Source organism: Mesoplodon bidens (assembly GCF_964165515.1).
Source record: "Mesoplodon bidens genome assembly, chromosome: 8".
NCBI lineage: Eukaryota > Metazoa > Chordata > Mammalia > Artiodactyla > Ziphiidae > Mesoplodon > Mesoplodon bidens.
In genome coordinates, this window is record NC_138165.1 from 65,953,961 (window position 1) to 65,980,582 (window position 26,622).

General features: G+C 35.9%; 1 protein-coding gene across 2 annotated transcripts in view; it reads left to right on the top strand.

The window, feature by feature from the left end:
- ITGAV (integrin subunit alpha V) overlaps positions 1 to 26,622 on the top strand; it is a 93,616-nt gene that overhangs the window by 59,994 nt on the left and 7,000 nt on the right. For both annotated transcript variants that reach the window (XM_081242102.1, XM_081242103.1), the window contains exons 13-26: positions 3,004 to 3,195; positions 4,711 to 4,756; positions 6,339 to 6,446; positions 9,318 to 9,376; positions 10,920 to 11,074; positions 14,235 to 14,372; positions 17,864 to 17,931; positions 18,539 to 18,686; positions 19,214 to 19,306; positions 21,386 to 21,465; positions 21,844 to 21,924; positions 22,436 to 22,541; positions 23,180 to 23,338; positions 24,300 to 24,413. In XM_081242102.1, the coding sequence (XP_081098228.1) occupies positions 3,004 to 3,195; positions 4,711 to 4,756; positions 6,339 to 6,446; positions 9,318 to 9,376; positions 10,920 to 11,074; positions 14,235 to 14,372; positions 17,864 to 17,931; positions 18,539 to 18,686; positions 19,214 to 19,306; positions 21,386 to 21,465; positions 21,844 to 21,924; positions 22,436 to 22,541; positions 23,180 to 23,338; positions 24,300 to 24,413 (1,547 nt within the window). The remainder of the gene's footprint in view (positions 1 to 3,003; positions 3,196 to 4,710; positions 4,757 to 6,338; positions 6,447 to 9,317; positions 9,377 to 10,919; positions 11,075 to 14,234; positions 14,373 to 17,863; positions 17,932 to 18,538; positions 18,687 to 19,213; positions 19,307 to 21,385; positions 21,466 to 21,843; positions 21,925 to 22,435; positions 22,542 to 23,179; positions 23,339 to 24,299; positions 24,414 to 26,622) is intronic.

Below are 26,622 nucleotides of genomic sequence, written 5' to 3' on the forward strand. Positions count from 1 at the left end.
CCCTATTTCTATTAAAATGTATTATCTGTGAACACAAAAATTATAAGCAATGACAGCTAAAAAATATCGAAGTTTTACAACGATTTTACAAAGAGATTTTACTTTTAGAGATAGATACCATAGAGGTGATTTTATTCTCCCAAAGTGTCTCCTGGGGTCTTATTGTCCCAAAGAGTAGATTGTGAATGACAGTGTCTTCAGGAGAAAATGATCTGAGCTGTTATTTATGTAACTATATTTATATAGTTTATATGTGTATATATATGTATTTGTAGTTTATATGTATATATGGTTTATATATACATATAATGAAGTATTGGTTGTAACCTGGATCTTTTCCTTGTTCAGACCTGATGACATTGACTCTCTGTTATGTCTTTGCTGCTGTTTTCCTCCCTTTCCACTTACACCCACTGGAAAAACCCTAGATATCATCAAGAGGGTTGCCGAAAACAAAACAATAAAATTATGTTCCACAATTATGTGGAGTTTTTGTCAATACTTCTCCAGAAAGGCAGAGGGAAAAAACACAGAAAAGAGAAACTAAAATGATCAAAGGAAGAGACTGATGACATGGAAAAGTAGGGCTCTCCAGACTAGACAGATACCAGCCAAGAGAAAAGATGATTAGAATGTACAAAATAATGAAAGGTTTAGAAAAGGTAAGGAGAATTTTTTAAAACCATCTCTCAACAGTAGAGCCATATTCTGTTGGAAAATTGTATTTTAATAAAAACTTTCTTAATGCACATGTCAATTTAGAAGTTATATTTATCTTTTGAAACTTAAAAAAGATAAGGAAGGACTCTTACATAATTTAAATACTACTTTTTATTTAAGGATAACAAATTCTTAGTTGGCGCTTACTGCAGGCCAAGCACTGTTCTAACTGCTAAAAATGAGAGGATAACTTAGAGCCCATCCATGTCCTTAAGGAATTTAGCATGAGTAGGAGCAAATTTAATGTGAACAAGTAAACACTGGAATGTAGTCATCACAGTGTTTGAGATATTCTTGGGCATAATGGTCTTAAAGAAAAGATGAGTGACCAAGGTATGTTTGATGTCTCAGGGGTTGCAGCATTGAGGGGGCTGAAAACATTTCGGGTATATTAAGTAAATTGAGTCAGTTTGGAATGGCTGGTACATAGGGGCTGTCATAGGCAAGATGGACACATCCTTGCTCTCATGAAATTTATGTTTTGTGGAGGAGCCATAGAGTAAACACATCAAGGGGAAATTCAGATAGTGATAAAGGCTGTGGGTTTAAACAAAAAAAGGCAAGGTAACATGATAGAGAGTACCTAGATGGAGAGGGGAGAGTGCATTGCTCCATAGCATGGCCAGGGAAGACCTCTCTGACAAGATGACATTTGAACTGTGATTTGGACAAACAGAAGGAGCAAAGCTTGAAAAGCTCTGGAGCAAGAACTGTTAAGGCAGAGGGAACAGCAAGTATAAATCCAGAGATGCGGACTCGCTTGCTGAGTTTAAGAAACAGAGAAAAGGGCCGGGATTGGTAGGAAGAGTGAGTGAGGGTAGACTTGGGGTTGGGAGTGGGGTGATGAATGGACAAACCAGGTAACACGTAAATGCTTTGGGAAATAAGGATTTTAAGAAGGAAGATAACATGATATTAACATTTGGCAGGGTTTTTTTTGTTTTTTGTTTTTTTTGCAGTACGCGGGCCTCTCACTGTTGTGGCCTCTCCCGTTGCGGAGCACAGACTCCGGACACGCAGGCTCAGTGGCCATGGCTCACGGGCCCAGCTGCTCCGTGGCATGTGGGATCTTCCCGGACCGGGGCACGAACCCGCGTCCCCTGCATCAGCAGACGGACTCTCAACCACTGCGCCACCAGGGAAACCCAACATTTGGCAGTTTTGAAGAGAATGGATTATAGGGGCAAGAGTAGAAGTGGGAGGCCCCTTAGGCTGCTTTAGGGGTCCAGGCAAAGAATGAGAATGGCTTGTCCAGGGTGGAACCAGCAAAGATAGAAGGAAGTGGGCATAGTTATTTGTAATATATTCTAGAGTTAGGAAAGATCATAGTGACTGTTTGGTGTACTGTTTTGTTTTTAAAGCATTTCAAACTTTTTATTTGTTTATTTCATTTCAGTGTAAGTTGAGCAAGATAGAGATGAAATCATAACTTTCAACTTTCTGAGTCAGGTTGACTTCTCAAAAAAACCTGAAAACCATGCCCAACTAAATTAACTAGAATTTTAAGAGCTAGAATGAACCTTAGATGAATCTTTTTACATGTCCCTTCCCCTCTATTTTAAGGATGAGGCATTTGAGGTCCAGAAAGGTTAAGTGATTTGTCCAAGGTCATACCCGGAATATCTGGCTCCAAATTTTAATGTCATTTCCATACAGTTTTGCTTGAATCTCCTTGAATTTGGTTGTTGCTTTTGAATTAAGAGTACCCTACTGCCACCACGCATGGCTGCTTTGCCTGAAGTAGAGAGCCTGGCTGCCCAGAGGACTCATTCCTTCTTGGAGGGCTTCCTACTTTGAGTAGCAGGCTGTCATCTTGGACAGCACCACATGAGGGTGCCGTGGGACCACAGCTGCCTCTGCTTCCCACGCAACTCCCCGCCACTCCCCGCCGCAGGAAGTCTCCTAGGTCCCATGGGGTAGCCCAGCCAAAGGGAGAGGAGAGAATGGCCAGGATGTGTCCTGGAATGGGGAATGGGAAAAGTTCTTTCCCAGAAAGAGAAGAGAATTGTACATGCGATCCCCGTGGAAATAAAGGCTTTATGGCATTGGTTTAAAAAAAAAAAAAAAAAAAAGAGTACCCTACTGAACTTGGAATTGATAAACATGATACATGGGTTCTAAAGATGTTAAGACCTTTTCCACAGAAATAATGACGAGCACTAAGACTTCCTTCCCTCCATCCTTGCCCTCCTCCCTCCCACTCTGCTTTCCTCCTTTATTCCTCACCTTCTCCCCTCCCTCATTTCCCTCTCCTCCCTCTTCCCTCTTCCTTTTCCCCCTCAGATATTGCAATTGCTGCTCCATATGGGGGTGAAGATAAAAAAGGAATTGTTTATATTTTCAATGGAAGACCTACAGGCTTGAATGCGGTACCATCTCAGATCCTTGAAGGGAAGTGGGCTGCTCGGAGCATGCCACCAAGCTTCGGCTATTCAATGAAAGGAGCCACGGATATAGACAAGAATGGATATCCAGGTGCTTTCCTAGAAATACAAAGAGCGTCTTAGATTTTTCGGTCCTAATAGCAAGTAGTATTAGTTACTGCTCTCTTGATTTCTGTTATAAATCATTTAAATTCAATATTTCAACTACTGTTCAAGCCCTTGCCGTTGTTCAAGGCACTGTTCTCGTCATTGAGGGGATACAAAGCACAGACAGCTGTTTCCTGGGAGCTTCCAATATAAAGCACGTACTCGTAGTTCTTCTTTTATTGTCTTGAAGTCTGTAATGAAATGTCAGAATGTGGAAGCTATAAACAAAAGCTCAGTCTAAGTTTTCGAATGTCAGCCATCTCTTTTTGTTTTTAATGGTCTAGCAGTTTTAGGGACTTGACTAATCATCATGATTTTTATGAAATATATTATCTCAGTAAATTCTCACAATAAGGCTTGTTTACTTGCATATATATATTTACTTTTGTGAATTTCCTTTCTACATCTTTTTTTCTCCATTTCTATTGGAATGTTGTTTTTCTTTTCTTTCATTCATTTTTTTTTAACTTGTGGCAGTTCCTTAAATATTGAGGGTTTTAACTCCTTAACTCTTACGTATATTTCTCAGTTTTGTCATGTTTTCTTTTTGGGCATAAAGAAATTCTTAATTTTTATGTAATCCATTGTACCTGTCTTTATGGTTTCTCATGTACTTTTCTGCTTAGAAAGGGCTTTGTCAAATTTAGCTTGGGTATACTGAGAGAGAGAGTTCTGATTTCATTTTTTCCTAATTGTGAACCAGTGGTACCAGCTACATATAAAAACTAATGCATTCTATTTTTGTTGATTTGGATGCTATCTGCTGTCATTCTAAGCATTCTAAGTACAGTTGACCCTTGGACAACATGAGGGTTAGGGGTGCCAACCTTCTGCACTGTCAAAAATCCACATATAACTAACTGTACACTTGGTCCTCTGTATCCACAGTTCCACCTCTGCGGATTCAGCCAACCTCAGGTTGTGTAGTGCTGTAGTATGTATTCAGTGGGGAAAAATGTCCACTTATAAGTAGACCCGCTCAGTTCTAGACCCGCGCAGTTCAGACCTATGTTGTTCAAGGATCAAGTGTATATGTACTGTGCTTTTTTTGTTTTGTTTTGTTTTTGAAACAAAATAAGTAAATGAAAAAAAAGAAATTTTACAATGAAATTGTAAAATCCACAGGCATCTATAAAGCTTTTTCCTTTGGGGATGTGTGTGTTTGCATGGTATACACTTCCTTATTGTTGCTGATTTTTACTATGTATCCATTAAAAAGAGTCTTGTCTACCTGGATGGATGAAAAAATTAGTTTTATGATGAGTGTTTGCCATTGATGATAGCATATTTAAAGTTTTCATATACATTTTAGCCTTTTAGATGTTGTCTTACAACCACTTAATGAAGAATAGTTTTGAGACTATGTCTATATCTTTATTATACACATTGAGAGCTTTATGGAATGATATGTGAATTAAAAAATAATTATTATTAACATATTTTTCTGCTCTCTTTTAAGACTTAATTGTAGGAGCTTTCGGTGTAGATAGAGCTGTATTATACAGGTAAGCATTTCCATATCTAGTAATATAGGAATATTATGAATTATATGAAAGTTTTATAGTTAAGTACCAGTATTTGAATTTCAGTTTAATTTTCTTGAAGTAATGATAAAATTTGTTCTTTCTATTCAAGATTTGCTTCAGGCAAGTAGTAATGATACAAGGAGATCCCAAAGTAGAGAAAGCTATAGATTTTTTTTTTTTCTTTTTTCTGTGGTACGCGGGCCTCTCACTGTTGTGGCCTCTCCCGTTGCGGAGCACAGGCTCCAGACGCGCAGGCTCAGCGGCCATGGCTCACGGACCCAGCCGCTCTGCGGCATGTGGGATCTTCCCTGACCAGGGCACGAACCCGTGTCCCCTGCATCCGCAGGCAGACTCTCAGCCACTTGCGCCACCAGGGAAGCCCTAGATTTTTTTATTTAGGAAAGCATTCAGAATTTTCCCTTTTTGTTCTTTAAATTATGTTCAAAGATGCTCTCCTGTGTTTTAGATTATATGAGTTTAAAATTATAGGAGTTTACATTTTCCTCTAAGAGACAAGAACTTGGTGTTTGTGCCACAGCATTCTGTGACCACAAGGGCAGTATGTAATGATTCCCCAAATGAATATTTTTACTAGAGCAATATGTATAAATCCCCATATCTCCATTTCCCAGCTTCATACATAATCCCAGTATTTATCTGAATTTCATCAATTCCTCATGCCTTACAATATCAACTAACATCCCAAGTAGATTAAGATGTTTACACCTCTATGGACTGTGCTTACACATGGCAGGAAAACTAACACTGGTACTGTGTAGTGGAGGTTGTGATGGGTCAACTTGATTGTGCCTCTCGGGGCAGCTTGTGTCTGTACAGATTCCAGGATTTATCATGATTGAGACAAATACACTGCCCTGAGGCTACTGTATTTTTGTACAGAGCGTAAACCTGTGCATCTGAACTTTGGAAACTATTTTAATTTATTGTTTCAGTTTTTAAAATTGCTATTAACAAAGTAATACATACATGTGGTAAAAATTCAAGCAATGTAAAAAGGGCATACAATCAGAGAAATATACTTCCTCTCACACCAGTTACTAGTTTTATTAGTATATCCTGTCATAAATATTCTGTGCATTAAAAAATTATGTGTGTGTGTGTATACATCCTTTGTACATGGGGTTTTTTTTCCTCTCATTATGTCTTGGCTAATATCATCCTATATTAGCACAAATGGCTTTACAGCACTCATTTCCCCCACTGTATTGCACTGCATTAGGTAGATATCCCACAACTTGTTTAACCATCTTGCTTTAATGGGCTGCGTTCAGATAGGTTGTGACCAGTGGTCCTGCTTTGCCTGGAACTGAGGGGAATTTACCAGGTCATGGGACTTGCACTGATAAAAGTCAAGACAGTCCTGGGCAAACTGGAATATTTGGTCATGCTAAGTTTAGGTTGTTTCTCTCTTCTTTTTGCTATTATAAACACTGCTTTAGTGAACATCACACTGTGTATGCAATGAATGTGAACCTGAAATGCTTAGATCAATCTAACATTTTAAATAACTTTTTTTTTCTTTTCTTTTTTTTTAAACCAGGGCCAGGCCAGTTATCACTGTAAACGCTGGCCTTGAAGTGTATCCTAGCATTTTAAATCAAGACAATAAAACCTGCCCACTGCCTGGGACAGATCTCAAAGTTTCCTGGTAAGGATGTTTGTTTTGTAATAGTTATTATTGTGATTATTGGTTCAGTCATTATAAAAACAACTGAAAATGGAGGGGGAGGCTGAAATATTGCTAAAGCAGTTTCTGTGGGTACACTCTATTTTCTTGTCATAGACTGAATTATAGAAATACTGTTCCAAAGAAGATATGTAGAAGGCTCTAGAAATATGCTCTAAACTAGTATAAAACTAATTTTAAAAAATTATGCATGCTCAGTGAATATATTCAAAAATAAAGCCAGTAAGATTTTAGAACTCATATTTAAATGCTAAACAAGCCTGTGAACATTTTGATTTTAATTTTTAAAAACTAATGGTCTTTTTCAGATTTAATATCTGTGACTAACTGTTCGAAAAAAAGTTTGCTTTAACATGTTGGTCTTCTATTTGTTCTTTTACTAGTTTCTAAAGAAAAATATAGTTTTTGTAAGCTTCAGGTCTGAATTCTTCTCTAGTCCAGTATTTAAGTTTCCATTATTTGTATGTTACTTTTCTCTATGTTGTATGATTTTTTGCTATGTTTTCATTCTCCCTGTATTTATAATTTTCTTAAGGCTTTTTTCTTTAAACTGACTCATGATTTACTTTAAAACATATTAAAATAAAATAGAGAAACCAGTGTCTTTCTCATACGTGTTAAAATAAACATAAAGTTAATAATGAAAAGTCTTAACCCATATATAAACTCACCATGGGGAATTCCCTGGTGGTCCAGTGGTTAGGACTCTGCGCTTTCACTGCCACGGACCCTGGTTCAATCCCTGCTCGGGGAACTAAGATCCCGCAAGCCGCATGGCGGAAACACTGTTAACTTCATGTTCCTTGCTCACATAGAAAAATCAGAGAGAACTTACATAAGAAGGGTAAAATGATTGGAAGCTGGGAAAATTTTCCTTCAGAAGAGCTAATGAAAAGATATTTTTCTGGTTTTGTTTTTGAATTATGTATTATTATTAAAATCATTTTTCAAAATTTTGTTTATAATAAAATATATTAAATAAAAAACATGTATATAATAAAAAATTTATTTCTTTCATTGGATTGCACTAAAATTCAGTAATATTTAGTCTTCATTTTCATTGACTGGCAGTGAAGTTGTTTTCAAGATTTTGTAAGTTTTACTGACTTTCATCCCTTCACTCACCCTTTGTGTCCTGGTGAAGTTGCTGCACATTGCTGATGATGTGCTTATGATTATGGCAACAAGGTGAAGGCTTTGAATACACTAACTAGAGCAGTAGCTTTCATATGTTTTCGAATATGGCGTGTAGGATGAAATACATTTTACATCATAATCCAGTAAACACATGCATGTAATTAAAACAAAAGTTTCATGAAATCTTACCCTTGATACTTAAGTCAATTTTACATATTCATTTTTTTAAGATGCTGGACACACCCATTAAACTGATGTCATAACCTAGTAATAAATTGTGAAAATACTGTTCTAGAGGAGCTTGCTAATTAAAGGTAGCTTTATGGGTTGTTTTTTTTTTTTTTTTTTTTTTTTTTTTGCGGTACTCGGGCCTATCACTGCTGTGCCCTCTCCCGTTGTGCAGCACAGGCTCCGGACGCGCAGGCTCAGCGGCCATGGCTCACTGGCCCAGCCGCTCCGCGGAATGTGGGATCCTCCCGGACCGGGGCATGAAACCGTGTCCCCTGCATCGGCAGGCGGACTCTCAACCACTGCGCCAACAGGGGAGCTATTTTTTTTTTTTTTTTTTTGTAGTACGCGGGCCTCTCACTGTTGTGGCCTCTCCCGCTGCGGAGCACAGGCTCCGGACCCGCAGGCCCAGCGGCCATGGCTCATGGGCCTAGCCGCTCCGCGGGACGTGGGATCCTCCCAGACCGGGGCACGAACCCGCGTCCCCTGCATCAGCAGGCGGACTCCCAACCACTGCGCCACCAGGGAAGCCCTATGGGGCTTTTTCATAAGTGAGACATTTATTTTAAATCTGGATTGTCATTTCCCCCATTTAAATTTATCAAAAGATTCTGTAAGCTTGAGAGGTTAGGAAATTCTTTTCTTTCTCATTCCTTTCCATGAAAGGTAACATGCCTAAATTACTGAAGGATGAATTAGATTATTCTATATAGCTTCATGTTTTAAAAATAATATTAAGACATAAAGAAAGATATAAGGCTTCACAATGTGAACTAAGTATTAGAAATATGAGATTTAAAAAAAAAGAAATGTGAGATTTAGGTGATAATAAAAAAATGTCTAGCTAAATAAATATTATCAGTGTAACAAAAGTGTAACAACAACAACAAAAGTAAATATTATCAGTGTAACAAAAGTGTAACAACAACAAAAGTTTTAGAATCTTACAGACCAGAGTTTGTATTCGAATTCTGTTCAATATGTGTTCCATGAAAATGGGAAAATTAATACCATCCAAGCCTCAGTTTTTCAATCTGTAATATAGGGATGATAGCTTATCTAATAGGTTATTATGAAGAATGAGAGTGTATTAGGTATCCTAAACTGGCATAGTGTAAATATTTAACTTTTTAAGCAATATACTATAATTTCATCTACGTTGTGTATTTTGGGGGGAAAGGGAGAAACTGTTACATGGTAATATCAGATTATGTCACCTATAGTGAGTTTTTCAAATAATAAATAAGAGAATAAGAGAGGCATAGATAATCTCTTTTACTGTCTTTTTAAAAAAATTAATTGTAGGCATTGTGATGAGACTTTTTGGTATTTTAAAGTTCGAATTGTAATTCCAATTCTAAGATAAATAAATAAACAACCAAACAAATAAATAAATAATGCTATATAAATGGGAAAAATGTCTAACCTGGATTATGGGATTTGTATGTATTTTTTATTTTTCTACAGTTTTAATGTCAGGTTCTGCTTAAAGGCAGATGGCAAAGGAGCACTTCCCACGAAACTTAGTAAGTGTTCTATGGAAAAATTATATTATTTTAATGATGCTGCATACACAGCACTTAAAAAATGTTTTAGGACATTTGAATAGCTATTCAAATAGTTGTTATTGCTTTTTTATTTGAATGTTTATGCTTAAAGACATTTAATATTGCAACATAATTATTGTGTTTGGCAACTCTTAAGCCAATTCAGAAATAATACATTTATTGACATTGTGAACAATTAGTGGTAAATATGGCCTTCACAAAGATAAACAGTTATCATTGTGAGACAGATGAACTCTAGGAGAAATAAGTATCATTGTTTATAAGTCAATGACCTACTGAAAAGTTTATACTTTATGTCTTAGAGAAGCCCCAGTAATCTCCAGAGTAGAGGTGGTTTAGAAATAGAGAGAAGGAAAGTTAGACCACTAAATTTAGCACACGCAGCAAATTCTAACTTGACTCTTCCATTCCAGAAAATGGTTTATGTGATTCTGAGATCAAGGTAGGAGAGTTAAGTAACTGTTGTGGAGATTTGTCGGTATATGTGCTAAGGAATAACAGTAAAGCTCCGGACAGAGGACTGAGTCTGCTGGGGGTGTGTTTGTGCATGAAAGTTCACATAGAGTAGCAAGAAAGGGTCTCTCTGGAAGGTAACTTTTCAGTAAAGACCTGAAGGAAATGAAGGAGCTAAACGATGTCTGGAGGAGTATTTTGCACAGGCGAAATGGCAATTTCAAGAGGCCAGAAGCAGGAGCTTGCCGTTTCTCACAGGGTGGGTGAAACAGAACGAGAAGCAAAATGACCCTGGCTTTTCACTCAAATTTGACATGAAGTTCAACATTTAGAGAAACTTAGAAAGAGATTTGTGGTTTTAAAGATCTGCACTCGTATCTCCTTTGAAGAAGCTATTTAAAGAAGAACTGATGTTAGCAGGCAGTAGTCTAGCAACTGTGCTTCAGACTGTTCACTGGCTGCACATTCATTTTAAGGTGATTCTTGACCCAGTCAGCTATATTTGGTCATTTGCTTCATGAAGGACATATTTACCTGATAGTTTGATACAGTAGCTTCATTAGAAGTAGGAGTTGCAAGTGATGCAAACCGCTCATTCGTTGTAATGGTGAATGTAATGGTATGGGGTATGGGTGCATATTAGTAAACATTTCTTAATCACAGTCAGCAAGAGTCCTGCTACCTGCATTAGTGATAAAAGTCTTAATTCATACATTTTATTTCTGAACTTCCTCCTCTCAGCTTAAATTAAAAGAAAAAATTTCCCCTCTATCTGATAGTTGTTTTATTACCATCATTATCTATTGTCTCAATTTAATAGATGACATTAATTTGGGGATAGTTGGATCAGTTATTTAATTATTAGATATTTATTCAGAATTAATATGTTGTCATCTCACTACAATGTATAGACATTTTTAATGAATTAGAAGCAGATTACTTCTTAAGGGATAAATATGTATCTCTGTTTAAATGAAAACTTGAGATATTTAGGACAGATAGGTGTCCATAAAGATTATGTTGGTTATAAATCCTTTGGTTTGTATAGACTTCCAGGTGGAGCTTCTTTTGGATAAACTCAAGCAAAAAGGAGCCATTCGACGAGCACTGTTTCTCCATAACAGGTCCCCGGGTCACTCCAAGAACATGACCATCTCAAGGGGGGGACAGATGCAATGTGAAGAACTAATAGCATATCTGCGGGTAAGAGATTATCCATTATCTCTTCTTTCTACTTATTATTTTTTCTTTTCGTCTAAATGATTTTCACTTTCTGTAAATTTTTTTGGTAGTAAATCAAAAAGAAGACAGAGAAATGCATTTGAGGAAATTGGGCTTTTTAAAGAGTCAAACTTGAGTAATGGACTTCTACGCTTGTCAGACTGGATATTGCACGTGGCCTTTCCACAACAATGCTACTGAATAAATTATGACAAACATATTTCTTAAATATTGCTGGACTCTCAAGACAGTAAAAGAAATCCACCCCACCCCCCTGCCCCCCACCATAAGCAATTAATGAAAAAACTACATTGGCTAAACCTGACTTGGGAGTTGTAAACAAGTGTGTGAGCCAGGATGGCTAGGGAGGGAGGGATGGAGTCTGGGCGGAGGGTGAGCTGTACTTGCAGACACCAGCACAGGGGTTCAGGCTCTCCTGGGGCCTTCTGCAAACCAGGGGTCTGACCTGAGCCTCCTGCATTAGGTCCAGAGTCTTCCACAAGGCTAAAGTGTTCCCAAAACAAAGATGCGCCCTGACTCCTGCAAGAGTAAATACAAGGTCTCACTGGAGCAATCTAGTATGGGTCCCATAGGTTAAGTTCAATCAAATAGGAATTCATTTCTTAAAAAAGTACTAAACACACCAGGAAATAAGCCATTAGAAGACACAGCAAATAAATCTTAGTCCTGCAAAAGCTTGAGATGTTAGAATTATCAGTTACAAAATATGTGTGTATAAAATGTTTAATGAAATGAAGGATGAAATTTTTTTTAAAAGACAAAAACATCAGGACTTCTCTGGTGGTCCAGTGGTTAACACTTCATGCTTCCACTTCAGGGGGCGCAGGTTCGATCCCTGGTTGGGGAACTAAGATCCTGCATGCCCCATGGTATGGCAAAAAAAAAAAAGACCAAAAACATCAGTAAAGATTTAGAAAACAACATAATTAACAAGCTCAATTTAGTAGACCTATATACCTATATAGAACTTGACATCCAACAATTAGAGAATATAAAATTTCCCCATATATACATATAAAGGAAGTCTGAACAAATCTGAAACAATTGGAATCATAGAAAATATGCTATTTGATTACAGTGCAATTTTTAGAAATCAATAACAAAGATAAATTGGGAATTAGGAATTGTGATTTTAAGTAACTTACTGATCAAAAAAGAGATCATATTAGGAATTTACTTAGAAGTAAATTATAATGAAAATACTACATATCAAAATGTGTAAGATGTCCCAGAAGCAGAATGTAAAGGTAAATGTATAGCCTTAAATGCTATTTAATTTAAATGAAAGATTGAGAAAAAGATGAAGGAAAAACAAACCCCCAGAAACCCCCACAAAACTAGGAATTGAAAAAGGATGTACCTATAGATAATGGAGAAATTAAAGTAATAAAATATTATGAATAACCTTGTGCTAAGACATAGAAAAACTGAGAGAAAGCAGACAGTCTTAGAAAAACACAACACAGCTGTCATTTGAAGAACCCGAACAATTCATTTAACCATATAAGCCATTAAAAAAAATTTAACTGGCAGTTAAAAATCTTTACACAAAGGAATCACAAGACCTAGATGGTTTTATAGGCAACATCTACCAAACTGTCAAGAATGAGACATTCCAATGTTAAACTCTTAGAATAGAAAATAAAATATATTTCCAACTTATTCTGTGAAGGTAGTGTAACTGATACCCAGACTGACAGAGGCTAGTATAAGCAAGGAGAATTCATGACAGTGTTATACAAAGACATAGATGTAAAATTACTAACCAAATATAAGCAAACTAAATCCTAGGAGTTTATAAAAAAGATAAAAAACAGACCAACTTGGATGTATCCTAGGGTGGGTTAATATTAAAAGTATAGAAATGTAACTTTACACATGAATAGACTGAAAACATGGCCATCTTACTTAAGTGCAGGGAAAGGTTTTTGATGAATTTAAATAACTATTCATGATGTGAGCAAACAAGACAAATACCTCAAGTTACAATTATGAAGAAATACCATTTTACACTCAAAGTCTGCCAGTATCTATTGCTTGGTCAAGATGTGAGTTAATCAGAATTCTTACACATTGCTCGTGGCGGTGTAAATTGCCAATATGAAGAATTTGGAAAATAATATTGTATCTTACAGAGCTGACAAATCTCCTTGCCACTATGTAGAACAATACATTACAACATTTTTTTTTGTAATAGCAAAAATAAACCAAAAACCCAAAACAGTCCAAATAACCTTTGACAGAAGAATTGATAAATAAATTGTAAATAAATTATTATATGATAAATATTACTCAACAGTAAAAATTAACCTCACTACATGCAACAGCATGAATGAATCTTAAAAAGTATTGAACAGAGAGAGCAAATGACAGAAGAATACGTATGGTCTCATTTTAAAATAAACAGGAACGGGCACCCCTGGTGGCGCAGTGGTTGAGAGTCCGCCTGCCGATGCGGGGGACACGAGTTTGTGCCCCGGTCTGGGAAGCTCCCACATGCTGCGGAGCGGCTGGGCCCGTGAGCCATGGCTGCTGAGCCTGTGTGTCCGGAGCCTGTGCTCTGCAACGGGAGAGGCCACAACAGTGAGAGGCCTGCGTACTGCAAAAAAAAAAAAAAAAAAATGGGGATGGCCAAGGCTAATCTCATGTGAGAAATCAATTAAAATAAACAGGAAAAGCAATCTGAAGAACATATTGTTCAGGGACACACACACTAGAGTAAAACTGCTGAAAGCAAGCAAGGGAATGGTTACCTCTGGAAGGAAGACAAAGGGATGAAAAGAGAAAAGAGCATGTGGTTAGCTTTAGCAATATAGGTTATGTCCTAGTTATTATTTATATTGGGTGTGTGTTTGAGTGCTCATTTTATTAACATGCCTCATATATTTTTGTGTGAATCAAATATTATAAAACAAAGTTGATTAAGGGTTCTCACTGGATAATGATAATCTTCTTTTTGGATATTCTATTCTTATGTAAGTGTAGTTTTTCAAAGAGTTTTTGTAGAATTTGATCAAGGGGTGAATACAGCTGGCTTTGTATTGTGCACTTATGGATTTATCCAGATAGCTTGATGTCGTAGGTTGATGTCAACATTAATTCAAAGCTTTTCCATTTTTAGGATGAATCTGAATTTAGAGACAAACTCACTCCAATTACTATTTTTATGGAGTATCGGTTGGATTATAGAACAGCTGCTGATGCGACAGGCTTGCAGCCTATTCTTAACCAATTCACTCCTGCCAATATTAGTCGACAGGTACTGTACTTTATTAATTTATCATTAATTTTATACTTTTATCTTTTTTAAAGTCTTACAGTTCATATTGTTAAATAGCATAAGGGATTGCTTTTATAATGTTGGGTCAGAGAAGTCAGAGGAGAAGGAATCTGGATTTTCAGGTCAAAGACATTTAAAGCCACACAGAACTTAGAGATATGCAGAGGAAGACAGGGTCGCATTTCATACACATAAAACAGTAAAATAATTCAGGGAAAACAACAAAATGCCAATTTACTTACATAGTATTTTATATTTTGCTAAACAAGTTTATTTATATTACCTTTGACTTATATTTTAATTGTAAAAAATAGTATATGTACACACATATATGCATATATAGTACATAATCATTCTTTTCATAAAACCAAATATAGCAACATAAAATTTTATAAAGACTATATTAAAATATTTTTAGAAAATCCTATGTAAAACCCATGCATTCAAATGTTATTGTATTTCCTATTTTTTCCTCTTTTATTACATATTCATATTTTTAGATTAATATTTCTGCTGTCATAGAATGCTTTACCCTATATTTAGGTTGTTACTTCTTTGTCTAACTTGCTAAGATCTCATAAACTATTTTTTTTCGTAATTTGAGAAGACTATACATGACAGCAGCGTAAGGCAAATTAAAATTTTTTTAAGTCTTTTGTAATTTTTATATTTTAACAATTTATTTTATATTTCATTTTGCACATGAATAGTATACGTGCCACTTTCTACTACCCATTAATATAGAACTTTAAAACATAGCTCTGTGTTTATATTTCTTACATTTTTTATTTTTAGGGGATATACAATATTATGTTGATTAATAATTTAATAATGAACAGCTGAGCCTCTTAGAGTCTGTCATTCAATTTTACATTTTTTAGAAAAGTTAATTGTTACTTGTCCTTTTACATTATGTGTTTTGTTATAGGAGTTATGATTATTTTCTTTATAATTTTAGAATTTTTTGGAAACTATTTATTAGTGTTAACATTACTTTTGTTTAGTTTACTGAGATCACCAATCTCTTTAATACCAATACAGTTTAAAGCCAGCTAATCAAATTGGTTAACTTTTGAAACCACTTTGAGGGAATAATAACTTCAGTAATATTTGGTTTTCTTCCCTGTCCCCACCCCACTTTCTTCATTATTTGAATCTTTGTTTCCTTTGTGTTCTACATTTGTTTCAGCACTGACATTACCTACTCTTAGGCATCTTTTTTTCTGTTTTCTTAGCTTTATTATGTACTCTCATTTCAATGTTAATTACCTATCCCATCATTCTTATTTACTTCTCTCTAAAATGGCCCTTTATTTCACTGGTCATATTACAGACTTTTTTACTGTACTCTCTCTACGAAGTACTGCTGTCTGTTAGAAATATAATGTTAGCCACATTTGTAATTTTAAATATACTGGTCAGTAACATTAAAAAAAACATAGAAAACTGGTGACATTAATTTTAATAATATATCTGTATTAGTTTGCTAGGACTGCCATAACAAAATACTACAGGTGGCTTAAATAATAGAAATTTATTTTCTCACAATTCTGGAGGCTTAAAGTCTGAGATGAAGGTGTCTGCAGGGTTGGTTTCCTCTGAGGCCTCTCCCATTGGCTTGTAGGTGGTCATCTTCTCCCTGTGTCTTCACATCCTTTCCCCTCTGTGTCTATGTCCTGATCTCCTTATGAAGTGCCAGTTGTATTGGATTAGGGCCCGCCCTAATGATGTCATTTTAACTTAATTACTTCTTTAAGACCATATTTCCAAATAGTCATATTTTCTGTGAAATTTTTTAAGTTCTGTTTTTTACGGTCTTCAAAATCCAGAGTGTATTATATACTTACAACACATCTCAATTCAGATGCTAAAGCTTCATCAGAAATACTTTTTCTGTATTTAGAACTCATATAATTTATAATTGAAGAAGTAGATTCACATAGCCAAGTTGTTCTAAACATACTAAAAGTTTTTCAGTAGCAGAATCAAGTATCAGTTTTTAAATTTAAATTAATTAATATTAAATGAAATATAAAACTCAGTTCCCCAGTGGCGTTAGATACATTTCAAGTGCTCAAAAGCCACATGTGGCTCACTAGTGGCTACTATATCAGACAGGGCAGCTTTTGAGTTTCCCTTTCTGTACCCTAATCCTTTGGAGTTAGAGATTTCATGCTTCCTGAAGAAAGAGAGTTTTGTTTTTCCCACCCTCCATTTATTCATTCAAATTTGTATTAAGTTCTTACTCTGTACAAGATATTAAGTATGTAACTGTAGAGATTTAGTTCTCTGTGAATGGAAGACATTGCTTTGTCTTTTCCATCTCTGAAACTATCTTTCCTGATAGCATATTGTAAGGCTATAGCTGCACCAATGACAGTTTAATCCTCTCTCTTCAATGTAGAGTGGTAGTTAGTCAAATATCCCTTTAGCATAGTTTATTAATATTTCATAATAAAGGGTAAGCTGGGAGAAAGTGAGAGAGTTGTGTTGACATATATACACAAAAGCTCAGTGATTTGTGTTCACCTAGAGGGGTGGGATAGGGAGGGTGGGAGGGAGACACAGAGGGAGGGGATATGGGGATATATGTATAGCTGATTCACTTTGTTGTACAGCAGAAACTAACACACCATTGTAAAGCAATTATACTCCAATAAAGATGTTGAAAAAAAATATTTCAAAATACTTTTCATTCCAAACTTCAGATGCTCATCATTCTAACTGGGACTTTTAACACACACCATATCACATATCATTAAATCCGTTCTTTGTTCATGAACTAAATTAGCAGTGATTGTATTTGGTATCACTTATGGAGTCACCTCAGATTTCTTCTACTGGTCCTGGCCTTTCCCCACATCTTCTTGAAGCGCATAGCAACTGTCTACATCTAGGTCATTGAATGTTTACGTGTACTGTTGGGTTTCATCCCAATTAAAGTGACAGTTAAGATCTCTACCATACAATTCTATTCTGGGGAGCCGTGCCTCCCTTGTCACTTGGAAACATACAGTTTTTGTTTTGTTCTGTTTTGTTTTTTAAGAAAGCCTGTCACTGTTTTTTCCCTTTAAGATCCCTCTTGATCCCTCTAAGATCACACAGCTTAGCTAGCAGCAGCTGAGTAAAGTAGAACCCTCATTTCTTGAATATTACTTTCTCTTCTATACTTCATTCCAAAATCATAACAGCTTAATTTGAGGTAGAACTAAAAGGTTCCAACTAATTGTATTATACCCTATAAATCTTTTCCTTCCTTTTCATTCTTACTAGCTAAGACTGACCTATTTAAAAACAGGCAGCCATGATCCCTTTTGAATTCAGGTATATATACAATTAGAGTATATATAAATATATACATGTGTGCATAAATATATATTCATATACATCCACACGTATATTGGTATACACTGCATGTGTGACCTGTACTGGTATTTATCCATGTAGAGAAAAATAAAATTTTTTTCTAGGCTCATATTCTGCTTGACTGTGGTGAAGACAATGTCTGTAAACCCAAACTGGAAGTTTCTGTAGATAGGTAAGTTTTGCTCCAAATAATAGACTGTGTAATAAGAAATTTAAATGAAAGAACACATTTTTCTATTAAAGTAATAGTAATGAGAATTAGTTATGTTGGAGGATAATGCATGGTTTTCAGTAAAGCTATAAATATTGAGCTTTAAAAAAATAGGTGCTATGTTTTCACTAGCTACCTAGGTTAACAGATCTCTTCCTATTCAGCATTGAGTAGCGTCACAAAGTAACATTATATCCTCTTAAAGATACTCTTAACTAAAGGACTCATTACCATTTTATATGATGTATAAATTATAGCGAATATTGTTGAGTATCATGACAAAGGATTAATTCAGCCTTTAGAAAAAAATCAGGGGATTAATAAGTACAAAGGGATATAAAATTACTTCCTTAATACATATGAGAGATAGTGATATGCTAAAGGCATCAGTATTCTTTTACTGGGAGAAGCATTGGATTTGCACCCAGTGTGCTATTTCCAATTTTCTGTTGAGCTGTAGAGTAGTCTTAACAAATCTCGAGACACTGTTGAACATGTCAGTGCTTTGAATAGTCATGCTTTCGCCATGCAGTCCTTTTTCATTGTCTAGATTTGTATTAACTCGTAGTGATCAAAAGAAGATCTATATTGGGGACGACAACCCTCTGACCTTGATTGTTAAGGCTCAGAATCAGGGGGAAGGTGCCTATGAAGCTGAGCTCATCGTTTCCATCCCACCGCAGGCCGATTTCATCGGGGTGGTCCGCAACAGTGAAGTAAGCAAGCTGCCTCTTCAAAAATCGAAATGCACTCATAGTTCTCAGTAACATTAATGAGCTGCTCCCCCATTTAGTGTCGTACAAGCTTAGCCGTTCTACCTAAGGCTAAATTGCTAGACAATAGAGTGCCTATCTTACATAATTCCTTTCATGCCTAATAACTTTGCATAATGCATTGATAGGACATTTAAAAAACTGCTAGCTACGTGCCTGAAACAGGGTCAGATGGATAAAGTGTCTAAGCCTGGCCATCAGATAATTTTTCAGAGGTAATATGGTTATGTATCTGTGTCCTCTAGGGATCGTTCAGAAACACTTGGACTTTACATGTGGTAACTGTACACAATTCTGGTTTCCCCTGTACCCCTAGTTGCTCAAATAGATGCATTTGCTTTGTAAAGCAAGAAACCTAAACATCCAACTGCATGATATTGTCTAGGAACTTTAAAGTCTTATTATGGCTTCTGCATTTTTTTGGTCATTAATTTATTTTCCTTTCAATCCTTTTTCTTTGTCTATCAAAGGCTTTAGCAAGACTTTCCTGTGCCTTTAAGACAGAAAACCAAACACGCCAGGTGGTGTGTGACCTTGGAAACCCAATGAAGGCTGGAACTCAAGTAAGACATTTAATAAAATGGATTTTTTTTCTTTTATAGAGAATAGCATATTTTTCTGTGGGTTTGTCCATAGTAATTTTTTTTTTTTTTTGCGGTATGCGGGCCTCTCACCGTTGTGGCCTCTCCCGTTGCGGAGCACAGGCTCCGGACGTACAGGCTCAGCGGCCATGGCTCACGGGCCCAGCCGCTCCGCGGCATGTGGGATCTTCCCAGACTGGGGCACGAACCCGTGTCCCCTGCATCGGCAGGCAGACTCTCAACCACTGCGCCACCAGGGAAGCCCCATAGTAATTTTTTTATAAGCACTTCAAAATAGTGTCTAAACTGGCTTTGATTTAGAATGTAATGATTATCAGAGTTTAGTTTTGATTAAGATACTAAAGTAATGGGTTGTGTTATTACCTGTATTCAGTCAGCTACTCTTCACCTTCAATTTGGTGAATGGATGAGAACATGGTTGAAACTAAGGACTGAGATTGTAACTTTGATGTTTTCAACTAACACTTTAATGCATCCTCAAAGCTACTCTGACAGATACCAAGACTGTCATTCTTAAGTGAGTTAGAATGATCTCATTAACTTGAAACCTATATGGTCACCCCAATAGGATCCAAGAGCACAGTGGTTGGATCAGGCTCCCCTTCGGGGGTGGAGAAGGGAGCCCAGGAGCTTGAGAAGAAGCACTCAGTGTGTTGCTTCCCAAATCCTCTAAAAAGGAAACAAAAATATACCTTGTAGAATTCCTATTATCAAGGAAAAAAAAAAACAGCAGTATATTTCATGTTACCTTTTCAATAGAATTTAATTTAATAAGCACATAGATATTAGTAATTTGAAGATCTATGATAATATGGGGCTGAATATCCCATATCTACCCATATAAACAACATCTCTCCTATTAGATGTTGTTTAAGGGTACAGACTTGCAAGTGAGTCTAAAGCTCTAATGTGCAGTATAGTGATTATAGACAACAGTAACATATTATAATCATCAAACTTGCAAGAGACTAGGTCTTAATAATTCCAACCAGAAAAAAGAAATGATAATTATGTAATGTGACAGAAGTGCAATTATTGCCACAGTGGCAATCATATAACAGTGTATAAATGTATCAAATCAACCTTAAATTTACAGTGTTATATGTCAAATATATTTCAATAAAAATACATATTTCACATTTCTTTAAATATGTTTTCCATTAAAAGTCATTATTATTTCTAGATATAAGGTCTCTTAGGGAAAAGGGCTTGAACAAAGTACCCAGAGTTGCATTTTTTCACATGTATTTAACACAGTGTTTAACTACAATGTTTCATTAACAAGTGAGCATGCTTTTTATTTCCTTATATTCTCGTTCTCTCTATTTTTCTCACTCACTGCTCACTCAGTATAGATAATTCCAAGTTGATTCTTGTGGCTGGCTCCAAACTTTGTAAAGTGGGAGGCAGTTTCACAAGGTCCCCTAGAAGGGCCATTTTTAGATGTCATTTATGTGACCCCCCAAGAAGGCTGCTTTCCCTTACCTTGTAGCTCAGTTTTTTCTTTAAAATAACAGTTTTCCTCCTGCAGAAGTTAAGATGTTTGTTATTGATGGAGTTGTGGGTGACGTGGAGAAATTCTGCTTCTGGCCCCACATCTGTCCTTCTTAGCCAAGTTCTCTCACTCTTGTAAGCCATCTGTTTCTTCCTTCCTGCCCCATTAACACAAGTTCATGTGTTAACTTCCTGTCACCAAATTATTGTGCATAACTTCTATACTGTCATTGGGTCAACAAGCAATTCCTCTTGCATTTTTCAGAAAGTTAATATTAGTTAATGTAATAAGGAGATAATTAGTTAATATTATAAGGAGACATAATTATGGTTGATCATTGTTAAACAGGCTCCATTATGGATTGGCCCAAGTATCTGAAATAATAGAGATTTGATAGAAGATCAGACTTAATTACCTTTGCTAGAGTACTTTCAGTTTTATTGTAAGTTCAGAGAAACACTATTCTTTTTTCTTTGGACGCTGGATTTGGAATTTCACGAATTTGACACTGTTCTAACTAACATTGCCATCTTTCCCTCCTTCAGCTCCTAGCTGGTCTTCGTTTCAGTGTGCACCAGCAATCAGAGATGGATACTTCCGTGAAATTTGACTTACAAATCCAAAGGTATGAAAACAACTTTTTTCCGTTTATAATAACTATGGAGGAAATATTATTTGTTATAAATATATTATGCAATATACTTAAATATTCTGGAATAGGATAGACTAAAATTTTAGTACTTAATTATAGCATTTTAAAATCAATATTTACATCATAAGAATAATTTATGTTGCTTTTGAGTTTGTAAAACAAAACTAAAACTTAAATAAAAATCATCTTCTTGGAATTAAATGCTAATGAAAATAATTATTTTGATTTGTAGTTTGTCATTTCTTTACTGCTTTTAATTTGTTTACTTTTAGTTTCACTGCATTTGCCTCTGTATGCTATTGATGACCATTATGCTCAAGTCAGTCCTAAATATAATTTTTTCTTTTTCAGCTCCAATCTTTTTGACAAAGTAAGCCCGGTTGTATCTTACAAAGTTGACCTTGCTGTTTTAGCTGCTGTTGAGATAAGAGGGTCAGTATGATTACCCAGTTGAGTATCTCATTCTCATGATTTAAACTACTTTAAAAGTAGTTACTTCTTAAAAGTAAGTCCTAGGGGCCCTAGCTTCTTTTGGATAGTAGACACTCCATGTTTTGGTGTCGTTTTACTAGAGCTGTAGCTTCTGTAGAAAGAAGAAGGTCCTGGGTGTATTCCAAAGCCCCAAATATTTATTTGATAATCCTTTGGAAATAAACCAGACATGGCAAAAGTGGCACAAAATAAACTTATTGAACTTTTATGCAAAAGTTCACCTGTTATCAATTCACCTATTACATTAGATTCAATAAAGAGTAGTTTGTGTGTCCATCTGTGCATGTACACATACAAGTATAGTTTCTGTTTTTGTTTTGTCTGTTAAATGTATGGTGTTTTTTTTTTTAATTAATTCTGATTTTATTCATTTGGACACTAGGTACTTTTGAAAATGAACTGACCATATCATTTTGATATTCATGGTAGGTTTTCTTTGGTCATTGTTTAGAGTCTCAAGTCCTGATCATATCTTTCTTCCGATTCCAAATTGGGAGCACAAGGAGAACCCTGAGACTGAAGAAGACGTTGGGCCAGTTGTTCAGCACATCTACGAGGTTTGCAGCTGTTGGATTTAACTGATACCTGGTAGACAGCCAACAAAGAGAGGAATAGATAGGCTGTTTTTAAAAAACAAGTCTATTTAACTTTTATGTAAACTCTGCATAATTTAAGTATGTACCAGAGATTTCTTTGAATTTTTTCCCTATTCTTAAGTTCATTTTTATTAGACAAGTAGCTTCCAGTAGTAAAAGAAAGCTGTTTATACAAATTGTTGTTTAAAACCAATTAGTAAAAAAAATAATAATAAAAATTAACTTAAAAGTAATTTTATTATTATTATTTTAATAATAAAATAAAACCAGTTAGTTCTACTTGAGTAAAAGGAATAGGTCACTGAGTAAAATTTTGGTTCTGTAAGAAGAAAATTTTCTATGCCACTTATCAGTAACTTTTTCACGTTTTCCTCTTTTGTTTATATATTCATCCTGACTTATACTGCCCTACGCAGAGGCAGATGTTGAGTTTGATTCTTTTGCATAATAATGATCATGTTGTAATATTAGAGTAACTATGGAAACTGTTATTCAAACTGTTATTCAAATCGTGTTGCTTAATGATTCCTAAAGTTGTAGGGGAAGGATTATAGAATAGATTTTTGCCCTAAGTATTTACATTTCCTTCTCCTCATTAGCTGAGAAATAACGGTCCGAGTTCATTCAGCAAGGCAATGCTAAATCTTCAGTGGCCTTACAAATATAACAATAACACTTTGTTGTACATCCTTCAATATGATATTGATGGGCCAATGAACTGCACTTCAGATATGGAGATCAACCCTTTGAGAATTAAGGTAATGTACTTAATAGCAACCATTTATTATGATGATATTTTATTGCTTTTCTTTCTAAATCTATAAAAGAAATGCATGAAATAAACAATTGTTTTAATAATAAATCTATTCTGCGAAAATATTTTAGTTCATAACCAGTACACTATGAATTAAATTGTTTATTTGTGTAGTGAGTAAGGATGAATTCTGTGAAGTCCTAGTAAACCATTTATTTATGTAGTGTTTAGTGAGCCTCCGGAGATACTCTTTGTTTTTTTTTCTGGCCGTGTCTCGCAGCTTGCGGGTTCTTAGTTCCCTGACCAGGGATTGAACCCACGCTCTCGGCAGTGAAAGCGTGGAGTCCTAACCACTGGACCGCCAGGGAATTCCCATCCGGAGATATTCTTAAGTGACCCAATTTGACTTTGGTTTTATCGCAGAGTGGTTTATCCACATGTAATATGTGTCAAGGGTGTTTGGACGTGAAATTTTTGTCTTTGGGATAAAATATAACATTTTACTCTTGGCTCTTTTGACTTGACCTAGAAGAATGTCATTTTATGGAATTCTACTTGGATATAGTCTTCTCCATCCTAGCACATATGTTTGGATAAGAAGCTATTCACAGTTCGGAGTAAGGAAAGTTAAGAAAACAAAGCAAAAAATGTATACTCATGATTGACATACATCACAGATGTATACTGTGAAATTTCAAGCTGTTTCTCAGTATTTTATCAGTTTCCCCTCTAGCTATGCAAGGGGAGAAAATGATGGCTAGGTAGAGGTAATTTTTTTCCCACATATTAAGGACTCTAATCTTTATTTCCTTTGCTTAGTTTTAGCCATATATTAAGTGGTGAATTTTCTGTCATACCAAATTTTTAGTCACTATATTTTAATCATGTATAACAGTTTATGCCAAAATGTCAGTGCAAAATATTTTCCATTGTTATTTACCACCAGTTTATTTATGTAATCCTAGATCTCAAATTCGCAAACAACTGAAAAGAATGACACAGTTGGTGGGCAAGGTGACCGGAACCATCTCATCACTAAGCGGGATCTCACCCTCAGTGAAGGAGATGTGCACACTTTGGTAAGTGGAGTTTCAACAACAGGCACTTTAAATATTTTAAAATATGTGATTATAGAACTGATGCCAAAGAACATTTCAAAAGTAACAACAGCTGTGCTGGAAAGAACTCCGTATATTTTTATACCATTCACTCCTCTTACTTTCCTTGTTCCTAATTGAATTAATGCCACATTTTCTTCACATGATCTGTCTTTGTGTAGATTACTAATAAAAATATTTTATGTTCTAACTTATTTCTCTGACTGCACTCCTTTAACTGACCTCTTTCTTGGTCTCACCCTAACCTTTGAAGCTTATGTTCAATATTGCAGAAAAAAACAGAAGGGCTCAACAGAAATATAAGAATAATTAGCATTATGATCAACTTTTGTTGAGTCAGCCTATCTAATGACTATAATGTTATAAAGAGGTTTGTCACTTAAGTTTTTAAAATTTAACAGATCTGCAAATCATCAACTAACAGAGAACCTGGTATAGTGTTTATGTTCATTAGTGATCACCAGTTACTTTCACATCTCCAGATTCCATGGTTCTTCTTAGTTCTCATTCAGTTCAACTGCACAGTGACTTTTTGGCACAATTAATCACTTCCTCCTTTGTGAAACACTCCTCTCTCACTTCGCGGGCACTACTCTCTTGGTTGTCCACCTACCACAACTGGCTACTTTGTCTCAATCTCCATTTCCAGACCTTTAAGCTCTAGAGAGTATTCCAGGACTCAGATCTCAGAGTTCTCATCTGCTCCACCTACGGTCATTCATTAGATCTGTGCAGTCCAGTGTTGTAGACACCAGCTACATTTCAAGTGTTCAGTAGCCACATGTGGCTAGTGGCTACCACTTCAGGAAGCACAGGTATCTCCACACTGATGATTTCTGTCATTGTAGAAGGTTCTGTCTGACAGTGCCATATGAGATGATCTTAATCATTTGTATGGCTGGTAAGTATCATTTCTATGTAGATGACTTTGATTAATATTTCCAACCCGATCCTCTGCATTGAACTCCAGACTCCATTATCCTCTGGAACTCCTCTTAAATATTTAATAGGAATCTTAAACTTAATTCTAAGAACGTATCCTTGACTTTTCTCAACTCTGATCTTTCTATGGTGTTCCTCATTTTAGTAAATATCAACTCTGTTCTCTGTCCCAAACCTTGGCATGGGGCTTGACTCTCCTCTTTCTCTCAAACTTCATAATCCTACATATCAGCAAATTCTGTCATTATCTACTTTCAAAATAGCCAGAATGTGGCCCCTTCGTGCCGTCTCTACCACTGCCACGACCTAACCTAGACCACCTTCCTCTCTCACTTGAACTATTCCCAAACCTCCAGTTGGACTCCATATTTCTGCCCCGTCACCACGACAGACTATTTGCCACATAGAAGCCATAATGATCCTTTTAAAAGTAGGTCAGGTCATGTCACTCCAGTGTCTTCCTGTCTAGCTCAGAGAGAAAACCAGAGCCTGCAAAGCCTTCAAGCCCAACAGGTCACAAGCCTTTTTTTAAAGGCTATTGCCTTTAAAAAAAATTTTTTTTTTGTAGTCATCCTCATTGGAGTGAAGTAGCATCTCATTGTAGTTTTATTTGGATTTCCCTAATGACTAATGATGGTGAGCGTCTTTTGATTTGTATATCTTCTTTCGAAAAATCTCTATTCAAACCTTTTGCCCATATTTAAATTGGGTCGTTTGCCTTTTGTTGTTGAGTCATGAGGAGTTCTTTATACATTCTGGATACTGCCTTTATCAGAGCTGTTACTGCACATATTTTCTCTCATTCTGTAAGTTGTCTTTTTTACTTTCTTGATAGTATTTGTTGATGGAAAAAAGGTTTTAAATTTAAAGAAGTCCAAATTTCTTTTCTCAAGTCTATCTCTTCTTGTGTTGCTTATATTTTTACTGTCATATTTTAAAATCCATTGCCTAACCCAAAGTCCTGGAGATTTACACACAGGTTTTCTGTTTTTCTAAGTTTTTTTTTTTAAATATTTATTTATTTATTTGGCTAGGCTGCGTCTTAGTTGTGCACACGCAATCTTCGTTGCCGTGTGCGGGATCTTCATTGCTGCATGCAGGATCTTTTAGTTGTGCCGTGTGGGATCTTTAGTTGTGGCATGCAGGATCTTTAGTTGTGGCATGTGGGCTCTAGTTCCCTGACCAAAGATCAAACCCCAGGCCCCCTGCATTGGGAGCATGGAGTCTT